Raw genomic sequence first — 25680 nt, 5'->3', positions numbered from 1 at the left:
AATTTGATAAAGACAGAACTAGCAAAGAATGGAATTCTCGAAGTCGATTCCTATAAGTCTACCATCATTTTTCTTTGTTAATGTGATAACCCGGCCCAATTGAGGCCCAAAACAAGTTCAAAGCCCACCCGAAAAAAAAAAAAAAAAAAAAAAGGGAAAAACAGAGCAGGAAGACTCCCGATCGGAGTCTTCCTCTTCTCCGATCAAAAATCGGAGTCCTAGGGCCATTAAAAGACCCTAGGACGAACCCTATAAGAAACCCCTCTCTCTCCTCTTTGGGTAGACCCTTCAGTCGCCGTCGATCGTCGGAGATTTCCTCCGATTTTCCCGTTTGAAGCCGTGACTCCTCGACCCGTGTTCGCCGCGATTTCTCGCCGGTGGGGGTCACCGGAGGTTGTGGTAAGGTCTCCCTCTTCTCCCTCTCTTCTCTCCCTTCTTTCCCGTGCCGGTGAGCACGATGGCCGGCGACGGGTTTCGCCAGATTTAGTTGGAGAAGAAAACCTCCTGTTCGCCGCCTCTTTCCTATGATTTTCCGGCGCCGACGGTCACGCCGACCGCCGGCCCTGGTCTCTCCGAACCCGGGAGAGTCGGCCGTTGCCGCCGGCCACCACCGGCCATGAGATGGCCGTGATTGGCCGATCAAGGCACAGGGACCTCAAGGTCCCCTGTTTCGGCCCAATGAAAGCCCGGGAAGAAGAAGAAAAGAAAAGAAAAGAAAAGAAAAAGGGAAAAAGAAAAGAAAAAGAAAAGAAAAAGGAAAAAGAAAAGAAAAAGGAAAAAGAAAAAAAAAAAGAAAAGAAAAATATAATAATAAGAAAAGAGAAAATTTTCCTTTCTCCCCTCTTTTTCCCTCTCTTTCTCCCTCTATTGTCTCTCTCTAAAAAGAAAAAGGAAAAAGAAAAAGAAAAAGAATATATATATATAAATATATTAAAAAAAAGAAAAATAATAATATATATATATGTGAGAGAAAGTTTTTCTCATCTCTCTCTTAAGTCTTTCTCTCTCTAGAATTAGACTTTTCTCTCTACCTTCTCTCTACATTTTCTCTCTCTAAAATTTCTTCCTATTTTCTCTCTCTAGACCTTTCTCTCTCATTATGGATTTCATCTCTCTAGGGTCATTCTCTCTCTCTGATTACATCACAAACCCTAGGATAAACTCGAGATGAAAATATGATGATCTAGAACTGCTCCAAAATTCGTGCAGTAGATCGGATCCCGATCCGATTCTTTTTCGAAATTGATAATATCAATCATGGTTAATCTATATTAAGTCACCTTGATATGACCTCTGATGATCTCAATCATGATTGCCATTTTTAAAAGATACGAAGATTCTCTCTCCACTTTCTCTCTCCACTTTCTCTCTCTACTTTCCCTCTCAAAAAAAAAAAAAAAAATCCTATGAATCCCTTATTAGGCTATCTTCTTCACTTTTAGGGACCTATGACCTTAAATCAGGTTAGAGCCGAAGGGAGAGATTTATTGGACTGATTATCAAATCGGTCATTTCTTTATATTATGTAATTTTATTAAAAAATATATAATTTATTAATGATTTAATATTTTAAATAGGACTGTCTGATTCTTTTAAGGAAGATTAAAAGGTCCTGGACGATCGAGGTAAGTGGATCTTATGCTCCTTATTTATTTTAAATGATCATGTTTTTATGCAAAGAATTGCTATTGATGAAATCATAATTTTTCATAAAATAAGGATCGGCATATGTGATATGAAAAAGCATGTTTTATTATGAGCATTGATTTCATGAATATGTCTTATGAAAATGTATGATTATGAAACATGAATTTCATTGTTTTTTTCATCTATGTATATGTATGCTTTAAGAAAAAGATATAATGATTTCAAAGGCTCTCAGATGGCTATGAATGAATCCCTTCGGGAAGGTCGACATCCGGAGCAAGCATCCACACGAAACATGGCCCTGCTAGCGGGTATAAAGTTGGCACATGAATTAAGAATTCTGTCGATTAAGAAACATGGCCCTGTCACGGGTATAATAGTGACCTTAGCATGAATATCTGTGAGCAATGTTTTGAAACATGACATGAATACATGATGAAAATGATTTACGATTCATAATTGTGAAATATACATGATTTATGCATGCATGATGAGCTTATAACTTGTTTTATTATATGCTCTATGAAATATTTATTTTTGCAATAATTGTTATTTGCTAAATGATGCATTATCATAGAAAACTTATGCTTGATCCGGTAAGGAAGCGGAAGTCTACTTACTGAGCTAGTGTAGCTCATATTCTTTTTGTTTTCTCTTTATGTACAGAGAAATAAGGCTAGGATCGAAGGAAAGAGAATCCAAGCTTGGAGATCAGCAAAGCAAGTTTAGAAATTTTGCTCTAGGAATTCAGTTTATGTTTATGGATTGAAGACATTATGAATTTTAAGACTTGAATTATTTTATCTCTGGATTTAGATGCTCTGAACCAGTTTTGGTTTAATTAAATAATTGAATTGAACTTTATTATTATCTTTATTTGTGATACACCTGTCATTATACTTAAGAAGATGAATTTTGGCTTCGTGTTATCGTGGGTCCATCCCTTGGTAGCATGGCCGTGTTATGTCCCGGATTTGGGGCGTGACAGTTAAAGTATGGAATTCTCTCCTAGAGTTACTCGAGTTAGCTAAATCTTCCTAAATCAGTTTGAAATCAGCATTTGATAACACCATTCTATCTTTCTCCAAACAGCTACCATTCCAATATCCCCATCTCTTATTAAACTTGTGATAAATTTGCTAATTTCTGTCAAGGAAGCATCCTTATAGTGTTTGCTGTGTCAAAAGCAGAGCTACCTATTGGTTAATTGACGGCAGAGGTTAATCTACAGGCAACAATCCCTTGTGGCAAACAAAGAAGGGACATCTTTTTATCGAGAAACTTAGTTGTCTGTTACTATCACAATTTTATTCTCTCCGAATTTTTTTTTTCTAAATGCTTCCATCAAGTCGTAACACCCTGAAGATCCCTGAGCGTTGGGACTTAGGTGAGGTCTATGAGTAAATATGGTCAACTGGTATGTTTTTCACCGAATCAAAGGATATATAAACAAAAGTGAAGCATAATCTAAAAGGCATACGAATATTAGTTAGTTATTATCTAAGCACTTAAAGTTCAAGATCCAACAAGACAATATTTGTTGGCATTAAATCAAGCACTTAAATTTCAAGGTGCGAGTGCATACATGAGGTAACTCCATGGAATCATGCAAGGATTTTGTTCCTAAACAATTTATCAATTCATGGAATCAGGTAAGGTGGTTGCTCCACTGCAAGTTGAAAGTCTTGGACTCGGAATTCTAAAATAAAACCAGTTACATATATATGACCCTTCCTACACCCCATAATGACAGGAACCTCATACGCTGAGCTGCTTATTTTTCTTAATGGAATCAAGCAAAGATTTTGCTCCTAAGCATCTTGTGAGTTAATAAATAGAATTCAATTATTTTGTCAAAAATCAATGATCTTAAAAACTAATGAAAGAAAATGCTAGTAAAACTTCCTTTGGAAGGAGCATAAGCAATTCACTCAACGAGTCCCAAAAGGATGGAGTATATCACTCATTGGATCACAAAAGGATGGGGAATATCTACCTGCATGAAGAAGTTTGATTCCCGAACGGAGTTCATAACATGCACTGCCCTGGAGGGGAAAAGAAAACTTTGGATAATAGTTTGACACAATGAAAATCGGGAACTCTGACAACTTGAGACACCGGGACTCCGCATGATAACACCAAGACTCCGGATGATGGGAGATTGCGAGCGACCAGGCATAACCAGGGAGAGACTTTTTAAATGATGATAGGATTCTAAGATGATTGCAAGGACATGATGAACAGGGGGCATAGTTAAAGGATATTTTTAAAAAAATAAAGTCATTTAAGAATAGGGGCCTTAGTTGAATATATATATATATATATATATATATAAAGAACTGGCAAATTAAGAGACTTTCAATTAAGATGTTAGGATTGTAAGCATTCTTCACGGTGCTGTACAAGATTTTGATAATTATGAAATCGATCTCTATGTCTTGAGACAAACTCAACCGACAAATGTTGAAACTTTATATATTTTTCAGTAATATATCATTGCCCTATGCCATGGTATGACATGTTCATCACATGGACTTTTCGCCTGTTCTAACGCACTTCTGCTATTGTGCATTAAGCAGCCTCAACCTGGCTCAAACTGGGCTTTTCTAAGCATCTCCGGGCAACCAAACATACCTTTTAGTGCTTGCACTTTCAAACAGACATCACCCAAGTAGGTTTATCTTAAAATTACAAAATAGAAATTCTTTTAGCACAATCTGCAGCGACCATTGTAAGCCTCCCTATGCTTATTCACCCAATTACCAACTCCACAACTACGCCTCGTATAATTGATATCATCATTCAATTTCCATGTTTATTTACAAATCCCTGCATAAAGCATCTGCGCCACCAAAGAACAGAGCCAAAGATCCTAGTCCATATGTTGAATTAGATCTCTGATTAGCCACAACCAAGGGGAGGCATGGCTGCAAACATTCATTGCAGTGGACATCAATTGAACAGTTCAGAACAAGGAAAACAAAGGAAAGCAAAATGGGAAGACACACCAAAAAGGGATTGATTGCACAGTGCAAATTTACCACCTTGAACAAATAGAAATGTACCACCTTGAACGAATTGCCAAGCCAGATGCAGAAGGTTTATTCATCATCCTACCAGCTATAGTGGCACCATAACAGTTGAGAGAATTAGGCATCTATCATCTTCTGTCTACAATGAGAAAAAGAAAAAAAGAAGTGCAATAGACAAGGGTCTCTTCATAAATTTACTGAAGTAGGAAGACAGTACACGTGAACAAAGATGAAGAGAAAAGTATCAGACAGGCATCATACAACAGGAAAAATCTAGACATGGCTCAGTTCTTTAACCATGACTGACCATTGCTATTTATACTTCACCTGTTACCAGGTAACACTAGAGTTTCGTCCAGTGCAAGGATTCTTATGAAGTGAGAGATGGCAACATGTGGAAGTCTTCTTTCTCAATCTCATGCCACCCAGCCATGCAACTTCACAACAACCTGATCCAAAAAAAATGTATAAAAAATGCCTCATAGACAATCTTGAAATATCGAAACATTAAAATGAGCATAAACAAAGGATACCTCAGCCACACGTAGATGAATTAAAATAAACTGTTGGAATAGTTCATGGATAATCTTCAGATGCATCACCAGTGAGTGATGGGAATGAAGGAATAGATTTTAGGATCACTTTCCTGCCACCCTTGCGACTAGGAAGCAATCCAATTCCATTATGTGGAGGTGAAACCCTCTTTCGGTTAGGGGAAGTAGTCTTCACACCATTGCTTGGTGGTGCATCGCATCTAAGGACATCCGGAGTATCATCCTCAAGTGCAGTATTTACGTGCTTCTCAAGCTTATGTTGAGGAAGGATTTCAGACTTCTGGAAATGCTGAGACGTATATAACCAAGGAGAAAATCCAACAGGAAGTGTCGAAGATCTTGGGGGCTTTGCACTTGAACAGAATGACAGTTTGACGGATGGTCTGAAAAGTATTGTGGTTCTAGTATTATTTTTAAGAAAAGATAACTGAAACTAAACTAGGGCAAATGGTGGAAAATGGTAGAAAATGCTAAACCTGCAAGTTTGCAATGGAGTCACGGATAAAAGACCTTCAGAAGAATGATTCTCATCAATCTGCACAGTAGCATGTTGTTGACCATCATCATCTGGTTTGTCCTTTTCCCTTTCACAATGATCTGTTTCGTGCTCTCCCTGTTCAATTTCTTCAGCTCCTATCAGTACAATACCTGTCAAAGGAACAGTTAGGACAATAATGCAACTAAAGACAAACAAAATGAAATCAATGACACATGCTTAATGGATCTTTAACTTTTAAGTTCAAATTAAGTGGTATTTTTATGTAATCAGAGCGACTGAATACAGTTACCATGCATAATAATGGTTGCAGGAAGGGCTTTATATATATATATTATATATATATATTATATATATATATATATTTTGTGTGTGTGTGTGTGTGTGGTGTGTGTGTGTGAGAGAGAGAGAGAGAGAGAGAGAGAGAGAGATCACCATTGGAAGCTCAAGAGGGGAGGAGGGTGTTCTAAAACCATGAACCAGCTGAAACATAGCATGGGAAATAAAAGGAGCAACCAGGACTCACATCACAGGCCCAGCAACTAATGAGTTGAATCTTGATCAGGTGACCCACATTAACAGCTCATCTGAGATAATACTCGTGAGTACTAGGTGCCACAGTCCCTGGATATTAGGCCCTAGACACAATAGCCATCTTACAATATACCAGCTTTTGTTGCATCCGGACATCCTAAACAATGTATCTAACACCAAATGTATAACAAATGTTTGTTTTAACCTCACCATGAGCTAGTCAATTATCTGCTTCACAGTATAAGCATGTAACTAGAATTTAACACCACCTCTGTGTGAAGGTACCCAATGCTGGACTATTCCCTGATTGGTAAGAGAGAGAAATGAATAGAAAAAGAATAAGGAACTTATTCCACAATCAACTGTCATGAATTTATTTATGGGTTTCATGCACTCCAACTTAGATTAGTAGTTTCGATTTTCCTAGGGGAAAAACACACTGGTTCTCAATTTGGTCTCTCAAGAAGTATTTGCAAGGGTATAAACCTGACATGGATAAGACATCACAGTGACATCATCTGCATCAAATTGTCAGTAGCCCCAAGATCAATTTCCTAAATGGAGAGGCATACCAGAAGAGGCATGCATTGAAAAGGAACATATATTAATGGAGTTGTTACTCAGCTGCTCAAGTCTTGTTCCATATGCCAGAGTTGGTGGTGATGAGCTCTAACAGCAGGCACCAAAAAAGCTTTTATTCTTCATCACGGGCAAAATGAAGAAAAGTATCCGTGCATGTATGCTAGCATATTCAGCCATTAGTGACAATACCTCAAGATGGTCAAGCATGAACCAGAAAACACACAAAGAACACAGAAACTCAAAAAGACAAAAGGTTGAGAAGCCTAGGATAAGACAATGTCGAAGATGGCTACAGAAGTACAATGGAATGCTGCAATATGAAAGCAGGTGAAATCCACAAGTCCAGACAAAGATAACAAGTAGTGGTCAAACACATAACAAAAGAATTTGAATGAAATAAGTAGCACGACATGGCTCAAACTCATATGTGTAATTGCATAAAAAATGTGAAGTTATTGATACTCTAAAGCATTAAAAAAAAAGAAAAAATCTTTTTGGCCGACAATAGCATGACTTGCCCCATAAGAAAATGCTCGGCATAACTAGACACATGAATGGAATATTGAAAGAACACTCACTTTGATAAGAGAACTGGCGATGGCACACAAACCCTCAGTCATGGTTGCCACTAGGCTGCAAACTAACCCTGAAGTGGTCAGTCCTTAGTCCTTACAAATGCAGTCTGATATACATCAGCAATGACAGAACACATAGACGGCTCTCCGGAAATCATAGCAACCCTTCCAAATTTCCTTGCCACCCTTTCAAGATGAGAAGGCAGAAGAGTAAATGGATATGTCAAGTTCAATATTTTAGAATAGAAAGGCTTGGGAACTAAGCCACAAGTATGCCTTAAAAGTCAATTCCCTCTAGGTGATCCAACAGTCCGATTTCACAGATAATGGGCTAGATGTTCATGACCAAGAGAAAATTACAGTCATCACGGTTAGGTGAGCAAACATTGCAGGCTAGGTAAAGAACCAAAATGTCCTAGAAGTATAAAGTGCATGTCCCACCAAGAAGGAATGACAAACACCAAGATAATTATTGAAGGCACAAGGACTCAAAGCGACCAGTGCACTAAACACCTGAATGTCAAAATAAAGGGAGAGAACATGCGTCATTGAGGGAGGCCAACAAAGTAGGAAATAGAAAACAGAATTCAAACACTTGAATCATACAAGATGCAAGAACTGAACACGTCAGGGAAGAAAAGTAAAAAGAATAAGCTTTTGAGGGGTCAAATGAGATGAAACAACCTAAAGAATGGATTATGGCATCGTAATGATGATGTTATGAATAAAAGATCTGATCAATGTAGATAGCAAAATGGGAGTAGAAATAGCAGAGCTCTATAACATAGAAAGCAAAGATGGGGCTTTATCTCCATGAAAAATTGGATGAGTTAAATTGAGCATGAAAGACTTGATCAAGAGGTTAGAAAAATGACAAAAACATGACATAGTGAACCAAAAGCAATCCAAGGCCTTGTTTGCCTAAGTACAAAATTCGGCCAGAGGTAAAAACACCTATTAGTTATTTGAAGATCTATACACAAATTTAGTTACTCTCATAGTGTAAAACCAAAACCACACAAGAATCGAGATCCAAGAAGTTTTCAACTCTTTCCCATGTTATTGGACTGACACAATGCTTCAATGATATATGTGATAAAGGAACAAACTACTTGACAACAAGGAGAATTTACAAGCAATAGCAGACATATCCAATTGAAGATTCGCTATCAAGATGACAATTTTCACTTGTGATGTCATGAAATCTAGAAATCAAGAGTTGGAGCTATGCAATTAATATAAAAATAGGAAGCAACATCCCAATATGTATAACTACATTGGGCTATGGCCCTCTCATGTAACATATAAATTCAAGTATTTACACTGCTGCAACAGAACAACACATCGATACATCACGAGCTAACAAAGGCAGTACCAAATCTTTGGGGGGTCAGTGGTTCACTATTTAGAAAAGAAGTGTTTTAGAATGTTTTCAGATGCATACAAAACATGATACCTTGTCTTTTAGATTAATTTTGTAATGCAAAGATATGATGTTAGGCAGCATTTGCCTTTGCTTCTGTTAATAAAGTTTGTAAGATTCTGGAAACCATAAAATTGGAATATTCAACTTTTAGCGGAATTTTCCAACTCTATACATTTTCCTTCTTTGACATTATATATATATATATATATATATATATTGCTTTGAGCTATCTCCTTTTAACAACTGATCACCACCTATGAAAAATCAAAAAAATCAAACATATAAAAGTGTGGAACATTGGAAAAGCATAGAATTTGAGATCATGAAGATAACCGGTCTCTAGAACTCAAAATTCTTGCTGAAATTTATATTACATTAAACTTTAGCTCTATGGTAGTTCCACAGACACCAAATATCACGTTGCCTGGAGATCCACATTTTGCAGTTAAATATTTGATAATGACAACAATAAGTTCATTTTTGGAAAGGTCTTGAGCTCTCCCACTTTCCTTTTTTTTTTTCTTGATCATAATCATTCCCCGCCCCACCCCCTGTCCTTCTACTCACTCAACTTCTTACATATCTTGGAAGAATGCTACACACTCCACATGATCTAACAATTGCCTCCTCTATTTATCTTTTCAATGTTCTTCCAATCCAAAAGTAAATTAGCATCTCTATTTCCTACTTTTTTTTGGGTACAATATTTCCTACTTCTTTTTCTTCTTAAAATATCATATAGCACCTTTTTTCCTGAGTGTCAATTTCTACTCACATTTAGTCGCCATTGAAATGTTTATCAAGCTGGAAAAGAATAAAAAAAAAACTAGAAAGATGTCAAAAGCATGTGAAGTGATAATATAAGGGTCCACTCCGCAATTCCTTAAATGGCAAAGGAATGATTGACAACTAAGGAATTCAACTGACCACTTTTCATGATTTCCAACTTCAGAATATTGCAATGAACAAACTCAAAAGTACGGGGAAAAAGGCACAACAATAAAGTAGAAACAAAATCATTTAGTCAAGCTGTTTTCAAGTTTGAAAAAAAAAATAGAACAGGAGTATCCCTTCAGGGAAGCAAGTAATTACAAATTATTCAAGGATGGATATAGGGCTCAGTACGCACCCTCTTTCCTTCCAAAAGCATTCTTGCATCCCTCACATCTGCAGCTGATAGAGCATCCAACACCACCCTTAATAGAGAAACCAGCATTCCCATATCAGATAACATACAATACAGAAAGCATGTTTAGTGAGCCAAGAGGAAGAACCTGATAGCACTCGCAGTATTTCTTCAGGCAACTTGACTTCTTGCAATTGCATCCTCTTTTATGGCGGGCTGAAGCTGGCGTCTTGTTAGCATCTTCCTAAAGGGTACCAAAAGGTGATCTCATTAATAGCAAGAGAAAAGAAAAAGGAGAGGAGAATGTGGCGGAAAAGTTCAGAGTGGTGGCAAGCAGAAAAAGATATCACGTAAAATACCTACCCCCATTTCCTGGCCAGTTTCAGATGTGCGAATCACTTTAGGAGCAAATGCAAGAGGATTACGAGACTCTATCTGCTTGCGAGTAGCCAGAACTGTTTCCTCATGAATTGGCTTGTTAAAACATCCCTGGCATGAGCAGGGCTCAGAACAATAGACTCCAGCCGCAAAACACTCACAGTAACTGCATGAAATGTCAGTAGAATAAATGACCATCATACAAATAGAGTCCGAAACACGTTTGCTTTAAAACAAAAAAGACGGGAGAACTTCTAAGATATGCATACAGGAAGCTTTGAGAATAATTTTAGAACATTGCAAAATAAGAGAACTCTCCAGAGGATAAACTTCATCAAAGAAATCAAACCAACATTCAACCCAAAAAAAAGAAAGATATGTCAAAACAACCAATGATTTCTGACCAGGGCAGACCATTTCAATGTAAAATTGATGATAAAAAGCAAAACTGAAAAACAGCTTATAACAGCCAGATTATCCAAAATTTATCTTCTACCAAAGCGTTACCAGATCAGGGGATGGGTAATACGAGGCAAAATTTGGTCAGAAATTCATGGTTCATGTTGGATATACCGACCGGTCCTCTCACGCCGACTCACTGTCGGGCCCGCCTGACCAGCGCCCGACTCTGCCGACCGACGACTGCCGACACCGACCGACCGAGTATATGTCGGTCGGGCAGACCCTCTCCGCTCTCGACTGGCCGAACTATAAAGCCCGATATCCGACTCTTGTAAGGCGCCCGACTGACCATCGGAGGGTCCCTGGGTGTTCGCCCGACATTCCTTAACCAGGCACCGACATACAGTCGGTCGACTCCTTCAAACGCCGTACAACTGCTAGAGGTTGTCCGCCCTGACAGCGGCGTGCGGCTTAGCCGCCCTAGGGCGTTATCCCACCTAAGGCATGAGTCAACCCTAGTGACTTGACAGCCCCACGGCGATTTGACAGTCCTCGGCGATTTGACAACTCTCCTATTGTCGGCGCCATTAATGATGGCGCCATGCCGCGCCCTACTATAAAACGGGGAAGGCAACAGTGCGGAGGGGGGCTTTTCGAAATCCTTGAGCGTGTACTCTCTCTCTCTTTCTCTCCCTCGCTGAGCTCCTTGATTCTTTTCTACTGTTGCCTAGTCTCCTCTCTGACTTGACCGTCAGAGGGTCCCCGCCGGAGACACCTCCAGTCAGTGCGGACTTCTTTTGCAGGCGCTCGTTTCCAGCGACCAGGCGACGAGGGGATTGGCCGCAACAGGTTTGGCGCGCAGGTAGGGGCGGAGCTAAGGAACAAGGATTGCGACCCCCACAGAACTCGAGACGTCCTTTCGAGATGACAAGAACCAGAACTCAGCAGTCGAGGATCACCGGATCGGCGAGGCACTCTTCCCGCCGGGAAGAGGCCTCTCCTCCACCCTCCATGGCGGAACCTAGCTCTCCGCGTCCTATGGTGACCACGGAGGCGCAGATCGCGGCGATTGTGCGGCAGATGACCGTGCTGACGGATGCGGTCAAGAGCCTCCAACAGCAACCAACCCGGTTCCGCACTCGCCGGCGGAGCAACCGGCGGCACACCCGATGCCCTCCAGGAGCAGCCGTCGGTGCCCGCGTCGGTCTCCGTCTCCTCCTCAGGAGCAACTGTTACAGCACTCCCACCAGAGGAGGAGAGGCGGCCGCGGCTTGATACCCATCGGTCTGGATGACCGACTCCTTCCCGACTGGAACGGGCAAGGAAGGAGAAGCGGCCGCGAACGCCATCCGCTTCCCTCTCAGAGTCATCGGGAGACTCCACTCCCGGAGTCTCTCAGCACCGACGGGCCGACGACTACGAACGCAGGTTCGAAGAAATCGACCGTGGCTTACCCACTGCAGGTGGACGGACAGAAGTCCTCGAACGACGTCGACTTCCAGACCGCCCAACCTCTCTCCCGACTCATCCTCGACGAGCCGATTCCTAGTCGGTTCAAGATGCCCCACATGGAGCCTTACGACGGCTCCACCGACCCAATTGACCACCTGGAGAGCTACAAGGCTCTTATGATGATCCAAGGGGCGACCGATGCCCTCCTTTGTATCGGCTTCCCCGCCACACTCCGCAAAGCTGCCAGGGCCTGGTACTCCGACCTTTGCCCAGGAAATGTTCACTTCTTTGGACAGCTTGAGCATTCTTTTGTGGCCCACTTTAGCACCAACCGGAGCCGCCACGAACTTCGGACAGCCTTTTTTTTCTTAAACAGGGAGAAAATGAGACGCTCCGACACTTCATGACGCGATTCAACGCGGCCACACTCGAGGTCCGGGACCTCAATGAAGACATGGCCATCTCAGCCATGAAGAGGGGTTAAGGGGTCCCAATTCACCTACTCTTTGGACAAGACCCTCCCCCGGACGTATGCCGAACTGCTGGAGCGTGCATACAAGTACATGCGCGCGGACGAAGGAGCTTCCGATCGGCGCCAGATTGAGGCCAAGGGCCCGAAGGAGAAGCGAAGGAAGGGTCGGGACCCTGCCAAGCCTGGCAGGCCCCGACCGACAAACAGATCTCACCCCAGCGACGGAACCAGAGGTCGCCTGGACAGCGGAGTCCGAGGCCGACGCATCCCAGGTATGACTCCTATACTCCTCTCTCTGCTCCTCGTGCGCAGATTTTGATGGAGATCGAAGGGAGGAATATCTGCGACGGCCTCCGCCTCTGAAGGCGAAAGGCCTCGACGGCGAAAGTACTGCCGATTCCATCGGGGTCATGGCCACAACATCGAGCAGTGCATCCAACTTAAGGATGAGATCGAGGCCCTCATACGCCGAGGGTATCTCGGCAAGTTCCGGAGGAACCCGCCGACTTGACCCGTCACCGATCGGCAACCCCAGCCGACTGAAGAAGCAACGACTAACCAGCCTACGGCCGGGTCATCAACATGATCTCCAAACGGCTGGGCCTGGGACGACTGCTGGAGGGGAGCCGACGAAGAAGCTGTGCGAAGACAATGTAATTACTTTTACGGATGAAGATGTTCGGGGTGTCCAAACTCCCCATGACGACGCTGTTGTTGTCTCGACAACAATAGCAAATTATGATGTAAGAAAGATTTTTGTAGATAATGGAAGTTCGACGAATATTTTGTTTTACTCAACCTTCTCTCGGATGCGACTGTCGGCTGACCGGCTCAGAGAGTCTCTACACCCCTGATAGGCTTCGCTAGAGATGCCGTCACCGTGGAAGGGGAAATTACTTTACCCGTGACGGCTGGAACCGAACCACGACAAAGCACAGTACACTTGACCTTTGCGGTCGTCCAAGTGCCTTCGGCCTACAATGCCATACTTGGAAGGCCCGGACTAAACGCCCTCCAAGCGATAGTCTCGACGTATCATCTGCTGATTCGGTTCCCGACCAAAAATGGAGTCGGAGAGATGCACGGGGATCAGCAGCTCGCTCGGCGATGCTTCCAGATCTCCGTCAAAGCGACGAATTGAAGGGCTCCCTGACGGTCGACAAGTTGGACCAACGGGAAGTGGAAGAACGAGGTGAGCCGGCCGAACAGCTTGTCCCCATCCCGATATCGGAGAATCCCGAACGAATGGTATGGGTCGGGTCTCAATTACCGACCTCGGGCAACGGCAGCTAGTGAAGCTGCTGAAGGCCAATGCCGACGTATTCGCTTGGTCGGCAGCGGATATGTCGGGCATCCCCCGGAGACGATGACTCACCAACTCAACATCAACCCAGCAATGAGGCCGGTGAGGCAGAAGAAGCGGTCTTTTGCTCCCGAAAGGCAGAAGGCCATCGACGAAGAAGTGGACAAGCTACTCGAGACGGGCTTCATCAGAGAGACCACGTACCCCGATTGGCTCGCCAATGTGGTCATGGTGAAGAAGGCCAACGGGAAGTGGAGGATCTGCATCAACTACACCGACTTGAATCGAGCCTGCCCGAAGGACAGCTTTCCACTCCCGAAAATTGACCAGCTGGTAGATGCGACGTCCGGCTACCGACTGCTCAGCTTCATGGACGCCTTTGCTGGGTACAATCAGATCCGGATGGCGTCGGAAGACGAAAAGCCCACGGCCTTCGTGACCGCCAAGGGCCTTTACTGCTACAGAGTAATGCCCTTCGGTCTGAAGAACGCCGGGGCTACCTACCAACGACTTGTCAATAAGGTCTTCAAAGACCAAATCGGGCGCAACATGGAGGTGTACGTGGACGACATGCTGATAAAGAGTGGCAAATTCCAGATCACGTGCAAGATCTCGAGAAAACCTTCCGCACTCTACGACGACATCAGATGAAGCTAAATCCAACTAAATGCGCCTTCGGAGTGACTTCGAAAAAATTCCTCGGGTTCCTCATTTCGCAACGAGGAATCGAGGCCAATCCCGAGAAGATCAAAGCAATCATCGATATGCGACATCCGGACAACAAAAGAGAGGTGCAGCAACTCAAGGAAGGATCATCGCACTCAGCCGATTCATCTCTCGGTCGGCTGAAAGATGACTCCCGTTCTTCAAAACTTTGAGACAGGTGAAGGACTTCTCCTGGTCGGATGAGTGCCAACGGGCCTTTGAGGACCTGAAGAGGTACCTGGCCTCTCCGCCGCTGCTTGTAAAGCCGGAAGTCGGAAAGACATTGTACCTCTATTTGGCTACTTTCCCTGAGGCGGTTAGCTCGGTGCTCGTCCGAGAAAATGAGAACCGAATCCACCAACCTATATACTACACCAGCAGAGTGCTCCACGGTGCTGAAGCTCGATATTCAAAGACGGAGAAGATGATATTCGCCCTGATTGTGTCTGCGCAACGACTCCGTCCGTATTTTCAAGCGCACACCATTGTGGTCCTCACCGACCAACCCCTGAGGGCGATATTGCGCCGCCCCGAAACATCGGGACGACTGGCGAAATGGGCAATGAGGCTCAGCGAGTTCGACATTCAGTACCGACCGCGACCTGCCTTGAAGGCCCAGGTCCTGACCGACTTTATCGCGGAATGCCCGACAGCCGACCAAGGATCGAAAACGAGGGCTCCATAGAAGTTACTATCTCGGAGCCTGACCCCAGGTCTACCTGGGTGCTGCACATCGACGGAGCTTCCAATGCTCGTGGGAGCGGGGCCGGGTTCCTGCTCACCAACTCGGAGGGGGTAGTCACTGAGTACGCCCTCCGATTCGACTTTAAAACCTCCAACAATCAAGCCGAGTACGAGGCGCTCCTCGCTGGCCTGAAAATGGCGAAAGAGCTTAGGGTCGACAGCCTCCATGTCTTCTCCGACTCCCAGCTGGTTGTGGGGCAGGTCAAGGGCGAATTCGAGGTGCGAGACCCGACTATGGCAAAGTATCTCCTGAAGGCGAAAGATCTCGTGGCACGCTTCGAATATTTCGAGATCTCCCACATCTCTAGGTCGGAGAACGCTCGGACCGATGCACTCTCCAGGCTTGCGACTTCAGCTTATGACGCCTTGGGTCGGACGTTCGTGGAGAATCTTGAGCAGCCAAGCATCGACGGGACCGAGGAGGTGCTGCAACTAGTGGCCGAGCCAAGCTAGATGGATCCGATCGTTCAGTACCTGATCGATGGAACTAGCCCTGAAGACCCCACGAAGGCCAAACGGCTCCGATGGTCGGCCTCCCAATACGTGATGATGGATAGCCGACTCTACAAAAGGTCGTTCTCCCTCCCCTTGCTCAGATACTTGGGACCGACCGACGCGGACTACGCACTCAGAGAAGTACACGAAGGGATCTGCGAAAACCACTTGGGGGGCAAGTCTTTGGCCTACAAAGTCCTACGGCAGGGTTACTACTGGCCTACCATAAGAAAGGATGCGGCTGAATTGGTTCGGAAGTGTGAGCCATGCCAGAGGTACGCCAACATACAGCATCGACCAGCCAGCCGAATCACCCTAATCGTTGCCCCATGCCCCTTCGCCCAGTGGGGGATCGACATACTCGGCCCCTTCCCTCCGGCATCTGGCCAAAGGAAGTTCATAGTCGTCGCCGTCGACTACTTCACTAAGTGGGTGGAAGCCGAGCCTCTGGCGCAAATCACTGAACGGAAGATGGAGGACTTCGTCCAGAAGTCCATCATCTTCAGGTTCGAATTGCCGCACACCATTATCACCGACAATGGACGAAATTCGACAACCAGGACTTAGAGACTTCTGTGCAAGGTTTCATATCATGCACCGACTGACATCGGTCGGACACCCACAGTCCAACGGTGAAGTCGAGGTGACCAACCGGACCATTCTGCATAGACTTAAAACCCGACTGAATGAGGCCAAAGGCCTCTGGGTCGAGGAGTTGAATTCCGTCCTATGGGCGTATCGAACGACACCCCGTGTCCCGACCGGAGAATCGCCTTTCAGCTTGGTCTATGGGACAGAGGCGATGATACCGCTCGAGATCGGGCTACCATCGACTAGAGTCGAGCGGTATCAAGAGCCGGACAACTCTGAGTGTCGGAGGGCCGACCTAGACCTCCTCCCCGAACTTCGGAGCGAGACTCAACTCCGCATGGCTTCTTACCGACAGAAAGTAGCCCGATATTACAACGCCAAGGTCAAACAGAAGCTTTTCAGGCCTGGGGATCTAGTCCTAAGAAAGGCAGAAGTCTCGAAGCCACTAGACCGAGGGAAGTTAGCTCCGAACTGGGAAGGACCCTATAAGATGGCGGACGCCTACGGGCCGAGAGCTTACCGACTGGAGACTCTAGAAGGGAACGCCATTCTCCAGACCTGGAATGCCGACAACCTAAAGTTGTACTACCAATGAACTTTGTATCCCTCACTCGGAATACAAATTCAGTTTCAAAACTTCGAAGTCTGGAATCTCGACTCTTCGACTGTGGGTCGGCGCTCGTCAAGAAGTACGAGCCCCGACGTCCCGACTTGAGCCTAACGTTCCACTGGGGACCAACGGCCCGATCGCCGACGATGCATCGGATGCTTGAAAGGACCAATACATCCACGACGACGGGGGTTACACTCTTTCTACAGTTAAAACTCTCAGGCGAAACGAACGGCTGACTTGCCGACTCGGCCCTGGCCAAGAAAGGCAAAGCGCCAACGCGACCAATGTTGCGTCGGCAACTTACCGACCAGATCACGATCGGTCGAAGGATATTCGGCTTGTCACCGTTTATCGCACGCGGCGCGACGTATAAACCCGACCTAGGTCGGGATAATGGGAACTCGACTTGTCATCGTTTCCCCGACTAAACGCGTCGGATGCCATTCGGCTGAACGCATCGGACGATATTTGACTATTAGGTCCTATGGAATGACCCGATCGTCGAGTTATGCCCAGAGGTCGGTCGGCCTTCGACCCGACGAACACGCCCGACTCACGCCCGGGCGACAGGCATTCGACTTAAGCCCTCGACCGTCGGGTTACACAACAATCGGGAGGCTGATTCAAAGTCGAAATTCGCTCTGCCTTTGCTGCGGCGCGCGTTACCGACTACCTCGGATCATTATCTGAGATCCTACCGAACGTCCTAACTATTGCACTGGGCTTACGACTTACGCGTTCAAAAAGGTACTTCGGCGAATCACACAAGACACATCTAAAAAAAAACATACAAAGGAAGAGAGTCAAAGTTAAAAAGGCTTTTGCTTTCATTAAAGTTCGGGCTAATTTACAAAATTAGGCCGAAGCCTGATTACAAGTATGCTGAATAAAAGTAAAAACAAAAGACCGACTAGTCCTCAGAATCGGCTTCCTCCACCGGGCGAAGATTGGGGGCGGTCGGCGAATCCACTCGGGCTTCGGGGGTCGATGCCGCTTCGGGAGTCAGAGCCGCTTGACCTTCGGTGGCCTGGTCCGCGTCTGCTTCGGCTTCTACTGTGGTGGTGCGACCTCCCGACGATGGGTCAGCCATCTCCTCCGCAGCTGGGGCCTCCGACTCTGGCGGAACGATGCTGCCGAGGTCGAGCTCCGGATATAAGCTTCGGACGGCTTCCCGAGCATCCTCGTACCCCACTCGGTACGAAGGAAGCCACTCTCCAGAAGTTCCTCCCGATACTCTTCGGAGTCGCGGAAGTCTTCTATAGCCCGACCCATGGCTTCCTTCGCCGACTCCGCTTCCGCCCTTGCGATGTCTACGTCGGCCTGAGCGATGGACAGACTTTCTTCAGCCTTAGCAAGGTTCCCGAGGCTTGCCCGGAGCTGCTCGCGTTCGACCTTGAGCTCCTTGGCGAAGCTGTCCCTCTCGTGATGCAGCCGACGGACGGTGCGAGATTTTCGCTTAGCATCTTCCCGAACCGACTGCATCTCGATCCCCGAAGCGGCCAGGGCGCCTGTGAGTCGGGAGACCTCCTCGGTAAGACGAGAGATCTCCCCCTCAAGCCGGGCCTCCCGGTCGACCGACTGCTGCAACTAGTCGACTAGTATGACCTTGTCGCTTCGGCGGCCGCGGCCTTTCCTTCAGGCCGCGCGCAGATCGTCGAATCTTCGATACCCGGCCTCCAGCTCGGATATGTTGTAAATCAGCTGCACAAAACGAAGCCGACCGTCAGAAAACCGAACCTATAGAAAATGATGATGAGAACAGAAAGAAAGAAGACTTATCCGAATCATAGTCGGATAGAACGAGGACAGCATGTCGGAGATACGCTGATTCTTCATGGCCTCAACGTCGGCCGGGAGGATGAGCGCCTGGCACAGCCTCCTGGCCAAGTCGTGGTTGGCCAGGGCCGACGCTCCTTCAGGAAGTGGGGAGTCGGTCGACGCCCCACCACCGGCCAACCTTCTGTCGTCGCCGGACGCCATCGGGGCCTTCCCTCGACGGATATCCAGGCCCTGATGTCGGAGAAGGATGGCATGCTTGAGCCCGACCGGATCTCTCCTGAAGGCGCGGCAGCAGCAGACGCGGGTTGCTCGGGCTCGCGCGCCTCTTCCCGAACCTTTTCTGCCGGCTGAGCAGCCGGCACGTCCTCGATCGATTCCTCGGCCGCCCGTCCCCGGCCCCCCCGTCCCTCGGACGGGACTTCGACAGGCACCGTCGGCGCCAACATGCGATGACGGCTCCACCTCCGCCGCAGCCGGCTCGCTCGGCGAAGCCACCTGAGGCCTCTTGGGAGGCCGCGAGGGTTCGGCCCCTTGCGCCGGCCTTTTCCGCGCAGCGTACTGCCAGACGTCGGCCGCCGTCAATCTCCCTCGGTGGCATATCTGCAAACAGCGACAGATGATCAGCACCAAAAAAGAAAGGAAAGAAGAAAGAGGGAAGGAGAAGAGAAACGAACCTAAGCGAGGGACCGGGCTGAGACCGGCGTCGTACAGGGCCTGCTCGGTGACGAGCTCCCTCTGCTTCGGCACCGAGATATCTTTCAGACGGTGGAAGTCTTCCGGTCCCGGCCTCCACCCGACTGTTCTCGTTCAGTTGGGTTCGGAGGTCCCCCCAACAGGTAGGGAACCCCCAAGGAATAGAAGAAGAGACGAAGAAGAACTGGTTCTTCCATCCATGAATCGACGATGGAAGACCGGTGATGAAGGAGAGTCCCTTCCGAGGATTGAAGTACCACCACCCTCGGGCTTTAGGGTGGGGTCGGAGAACAAAAAAGGCTCGAAAGAGTGAAATCCGAGGGATGGTCGGCAAAAGCCGACACAACAGGGCAGTAGATCTCAACAGTTCATATAAAAATGTAGTTCCAGAAAGTGTTCTACTCCTTGCCTTCGTTCACAAGGTACCAGCTCACCTTGCTTATAGAAGTCTATTGATGGTTGTATTTGGGAACTCCGGTTCCTCTACTATGCATGTTTTGCACTGCAAAGAACTATGCATGCTCAGATAGCCGCCATACCGCACATCTCAGAAACGGAGGGCTCTCACACAATCTCTTGACCAAGCATGTTTGGCAGGTCAATGCAACAGTCTGCAATGGCCTCTCTCACACGTGGTTGAGGAATGCATGAGCCCTCAGTTTCCAAGATAAAAAAGATGGTGGCTGTCCGAGCATGCACAGCTCTCTACAGTGCAAAACATGCACTGTGGAGGATCCAGACTCATACCTGAGACCTGGGTGGCAATCCTGGTCTAGCCAGGGTTGGAAGGGTTAGGGGTATTCAGCAAAGGGCTACCCTGATTGGGTAGCCCATTGCCTACGGGCCTCTTTCTACCTAAAAGGATAGCAATGATAAAATTAAAAATGGTGAAAAATTAAAAGATGTCAAACAACATACATGTCAGAGAAGACATGTTCTCTTGACAATGATATGTACGCCAGTTTGAGGGACTTCAGCTATTGGCTTATCAAGGTGAAGAAACAGAGTTTTGTTGCAATAGAAATGATGCAAATGAAAGGGCGAGCATGATTCAAGTATCAAAGCAGAGATATCACCAGCTTTAAATTTCAAGCTTGACCATTATCAAAATCAAGCATAAATTGCCAGACTTAGATTGAATCTACGACACAGTGAAGAAACAAATTAGTTATGTCTTAGAATTATGAATTACATAGATAGAACTATGGTACAAACTTCAGTTTGCCTGTCAAGAGTACTCCATGTAAGAAAAATAAACAATCTATCAGGTTCAGGAAGTTTCTAGTGTATGAAAGAATTTTTTGATACTAACCTAGCACTATGAAAAATATGAGGGACAAAAGGAGCAGTTATACGTAAGATTTATCCTACATGAGTTCAGATTTAGAGCAAAATTAAGTGCAGTGAAGAAATCTCACAGTTTCAGACATTTTGACTTCTTACAATTGCAACGCTTGCATGCCTCACTTTCACCACCATGTTCTGACTTGCGCCTGGCTCATGATTTTTCAGCACCAGTTATATATCGAAAGACAGACAATGAGGCAATAATCAAGACAACCAGTGGCGTCAGATAATATACCTTTTCTTCTTTGGACTAACTTGATTTAGCTCCTCACCATTTCCAAGTGCAGGCGCCTGAGAAGCATCATTATGCATAATCTGAAGGTTCTGGACTTCATTTTCAGTTGGACTCACATCCTTTTCAACAGCCAACGACTTACCTTTCCACCCAGATGTTGTTGGGCCAAAGGGGCCGACTGGACAAGGCATGCTGATTAATTCTTTCCCAGAAGCCAGCATCTCCTGAGTGACTGGTCGTTCTTTTGAGGTTGTTGCAAGAGTATTCAAATGTAACCCAATTCCAGGCAACACACATGGTGCTTGACTAGTTCCAGGCGTGGAGCATTTATCATCAGAAGCCATTTTCTCATTGGACAGCAATGAGCTTGAAGAATGTTGGTTTGAGTTGCTTTGCAAATTCTTTTTAGAAATTCCAGCCATATCAAAAACCAGACAGCGCCTTCGAATGCCACGCTGTTGCTGGGACTCAACCTATAGTAGAGAATCAGCAACAGTCACAGCATACTCTTAACCAAATCACAGATACAGGTGAAATTGGATAAACAAGAACGAATCTACATACTTTTTCATGAAGTTGGAGACTAAAAAAGTTGCTGATGAAAGAAAATTACCCCAGAGAACAGTGAACATGTAAATTATGAGAATACAAGAACATTTTTAGACAAAATATTCATAAAATTTTCAAGAATGATATCCTAAATCAGAAAAGCCAGAGGACAACAGCATTAAATATCTGAGCTACTCTGTGTACAAAACTGCAGTATCTGGACACAACAAACATAATAACATGAGAAGTTTCATCATAGCCATCATTTGCAAATTAACAATGAGTGGTTGGATACTTGCAAGTAAGGATAGGTGAAAGTGACGAGTGACATCACAATCAAAATAGTAAAGCATGCAGAGACATCACTCAAGCTGTAGTTCATTCACTAAATTGCTATATTCAGCATGACTCAAGGTACCTTGGACTCACCACAACTCTAGGAGGAATGGAAAAGCATACAGCTTAGTCATCATTCCTGGCTCTTCTTAAGGAAGGGTTCAAGGAACAAACTACACTTCTATGCTCGATAATAAACAGCACTTCCAAGGTAGTGTATTATCTACCCAGCTTCCTAACGGTGAGTGAGCAGCAAATAAGTCAATTAAAAAGATTGAATACATCATCTGGTAGCAGAATGAGAGGAAGGGCCTCAAGGGGTTAAAGTCACAAACAAAAATTTTTTACTAATATATTTCATTCATTTTGAAATCAAATGATCAAATAATACAGTTCAAACAGGGGAAATTTAAAGACAACAAACAAGATTTACAGAAAAAGAAAAAAAAATTGCCAACAATGGTATTGATAATTTCTGAATAAGATCTACCTTGTGGCCCGATTGAATTTGATCACTGGTTCCATTACTTAACAATACCTGATTCTGACAAGTGCCTGAGAGAATTTGCAGGGTATGAGCTGTTTCATCTTCCTTACCATTTTCTGCACTATGGTTGACTGGAGGATCCTGTGCAGCATTTTGGACACACGGACCAAAAGACTCATCAGGTTGTGTTTTTTGTGAATTATCCAGGTCCTGTGCAGGCTTTGATGAATCTCCTAATTCCTCGATCGGTCCTCTGCAAACCTCTGATTCATTGTTGGAATCAAAAATCAATGGAACATCAGCATTGTCAGATATCAAATTCACCCAGTCGCACCCTACAGCTTCATCTTTGTTTTGCTCTAGTGGATAATTTTCCAGAAACTCAGATTCAGAAGCAAGTAAACTTTTTCTTTTGTCCAGACCATTTTGAACAAAATGAACCAGTTCTACTGGTGCACGGTCAATGTCCAATGTGACATCCATTTTGATATCATACCAAGGTGCAGTATTATGGTCGGGACTACCAGAGTCATGCTGCTCAGACTGAGGCAAATTACTAGGTAGAATTGAACATTCATCAGGAGGGTCAACAGTTGCTTCATTAAGTGAGCATATTACACTGCAGTTTTCTTGTGCAATAACAGTGCATCTGGATAGGCTAACAGCATTTTGGACCCCTGTACATAGGTTGCTTTCATTCACATTATCAGAAGAACTCTCATCTTTTGAGAACTCTGATAAAGAATTCCTATGAAAAGAGAGAAGCACAATGAAAGCTAAAACATTCAAAAAAGGCAACAGCAAGTTTTAAATACGCACAAGCAAGATGATTACATACCTTATCAAGAATCTTGATTCCCTTTGTAGATTTGCATGTGGTGAAGTAAAAATAGAAGAAACAGGTTGCAGATACGATTGCTCAGTGTGTATTGAATCTACAGATTTAACAGGCTGGATAGGAGACAAACTATTGATGAAGTTAAAGACAGGAGAATCCTGCAACGATATACAAAATCATTAGGCGAGTAACCCCTGAAACCTGCCGAATCCCATGTACAATTAGACGTACTACATAGGCCATACTTCTGAGGAAAAAAAAACCAATCAACTTTATACATACTTTGCATATTGCCTGACCAAGAGAAAAAACATCAGGAAACAGACGAGAGCCAACTGAGAGGGATATGTAATCCTAGACTAGATCTCAGGTCAAATAAGGAAGGGAAAAACTATAAACTCTAAAAAAGGGAAATTAAGTATCCTAGATCTTGGATCAAGAAACAGAGAATATTACAGGAGATACTGCAGAATGGCCAGCACAGCAGCACTGACTAAGATATTGAATGGACGTTGCCACTAGTATGATAGAAAACAACATGAATAAAATCATGGAACCTGAGATGTGCACTGAATCAAAAAGAGTAACCTATATTGCACCATCGCTGCAAGAACTTAATGATGTCAGCAACAACACCAAGACAAAGCCAAAAGAAATTCTTACATACAGAGATTTGCCAAAAATTAACCTAATCAAACTGTGACCTTGAAGCTAGATAGAAGGACAAGCAATTTGACGCACACAAATATCAAAGACCGGCGCAAGGCTGCATCAGTGGATGAAGAACACAAAAACGCACCAAGACCTGCTAAAAACTAACAAAAAGTGCTGCACCACTTGCATCAGAGGAAGGAATGCTCCAATCCATAAGTTAATTACTCGGATCCTAGCACTTGGATTGAGAGAAGTAGAGGTGTACATTAAATTCAGACGCTTTCAGATCCATTGAACCAGAACGATCAGGACTACAATGCCAATTCGTAGCACACCAACAAGGGGAAACGGAACAGGAAATTAAACCCTAGAGAAAGCAAAACCAAAAATAAGAACCTACCAAAATTGACTTTCTTTTTAGCACACAGAATCCTATTTGGGGAGGAACATTTAATAACAACACTTTAAACTAAGCAAATCAAAACCCTATCAGCAACCACCCCGCTACTTCCAGTTAAAACCTGAGGTACCGGAACCAAGCCCACCACATCCCAAAGAGATCAAAACCCGAGTCTTCCCTCACAAAGAACTACAAATATCTCCAACGCCGGAGAAAATTGAGCAGAAAAACAAAGATCACACGACCCATCCAAACCGTCTTAAGAGAGACCAATTCACCGTCCAACGAAGCACAAACTTCACCGATCCAACGAATTAAAAACCCAAGCTAGCATCAAAACCCCCTACACTTCCCCATCCCCTTCAAATCCAACGAAACAACCCAAAAAATCCCGAAAACCACAAAGAAAAAGGCGAGACTTCGCGAAAAGGGCATTGAATCGAGATCACCTCGAACTTAGATAGCGGCGTGCCACCGATCTTGCTCCTCTCCGGTGTGTCCATCTCCTCGGAATGCCCCAGAGCTCTCCCACATCCTCTTCCCCGTTCCTCTCTCTCTCTCTCTCTCTCTCTCTCTCTCTCTCTTCTCTCTTCTGTCTCTTTCTACACCACCGCTCTAGATTTCAAGAAGAGAGAAGGGCGGGAAGTCGATCTTTTTCTTTCCTCTCGTTCTCATCACCCGTCCCCACTTACCACGGTCGCTTTTTTATTGTACCCCCAAACATTTATAAATCACCAGAGCTTCCAACGTCGCAGCCACGAGGAGGAAAAAAAAAAAAACTAAAGCCGACGACTCGTCGTGTAAGAGCATAAGCAAGAGGACTTTATTATTGTTTTTTTTTAACTTTTTGCCCCCTCGTAAGACGGATCACGTCACCGCCCTCGAGAGCGGGGCGATATGTTCACCTCCGATTGTTCCTTGCTCCGCTCTCTGGGGCGTGCCTTCGGTTCTAGCGATGGGGGGTGCGATCCGGTGCTTCGCTACAAGGTTAAGATGCGCTACTGCGGTGGGTTCCGTTGCGCGCCTTCGCCGGCGGGTGCGTTGTTATAACAAGCAAGGGAGCCGGAGAGAGCGGAAACGGTGACGTTATCAGATTTTCTTTGCTTCGGAAAAATAAAGAGACCTGGAGTTGACTCGGACAAGAACTCGGGGATCGGGCCACGAGAGAAGATGGTGGTGCCCACTTCGAGTAAGGGTCCGTTTTTGAGGTGACGTATTGCCCTTTAGCTGTTTTA

The 25680-nt window shown here is 45.1% G+C and overlaps 1 protein-coding gene across 3 annotated transcripts; it reads right to left on the bottom strand.

Annotated features, from left to right (window-relative positions):
• Positions 1–4126: 4126 nt before the first annotated feature.
• LOC105046595 (protein tesmin/TSO1-like CXC 2) lies at positions 4127–25219 on the bottom strand. Of its 3 annotated transcripts, XR_002164889.2 has the most exons (13): positions 24895–25219; positions 23392–23549; positions 22557–23301; positions 21182–21654; positions 21018–21092; positions 10336–10516; positions 10121–10216; positions 9976–10042; positions 5710–5881; positions 5213–5616; positions 5007–5128; positions 4692–4818; positions 4127–4574 (listed from the first exon to the last, which is right to left on the bottom strand). XR_002164889.2 is itself a non-coding variant. In XM_010925238.3 (11 exons), exons 1-10 carry the CDS (start codon positions 24946–24948, stop codon positions 5256–5258), a joined length of 2382 nt encoding a protein of 793 aa, XP_010923540.2. In that variant the 5' UTR covers positions 24949–25219; the 3' UTR covers positions 4127–5128; positions 5213–5255. The 3 variants fall into 3 exon arrangements, 1 of the variants encoding a protein (XP_010923540.2); XR_002164887.2 differs by having other exon boundaries at positions 4128–4574; positions 4692–5128; XM_010925238.3 differs by having other exon boundaries at positions 4127–5128.
• Positions 25220–25680: the final 461 nt, after the last annotated feature.

This window comes from Elaeis guineensis, chromosome 6 (genome assembly GCF_000442705.2).
Source record: "Elaeis guineensis isolate ETL-2024a chromosome 6, EG11, whole genome shotgun sequence".
NCBI lineage: Eukaryota > Viridiplantae > Streptophyta > Magnoliopsida > Arecales > Arecaceae > Elaeis > Elaeis guineensis.
Note: the sequence above shows the minus strand (reverse complement) of the source record. Positions and strands in the feature narration are given on the sequence as shown.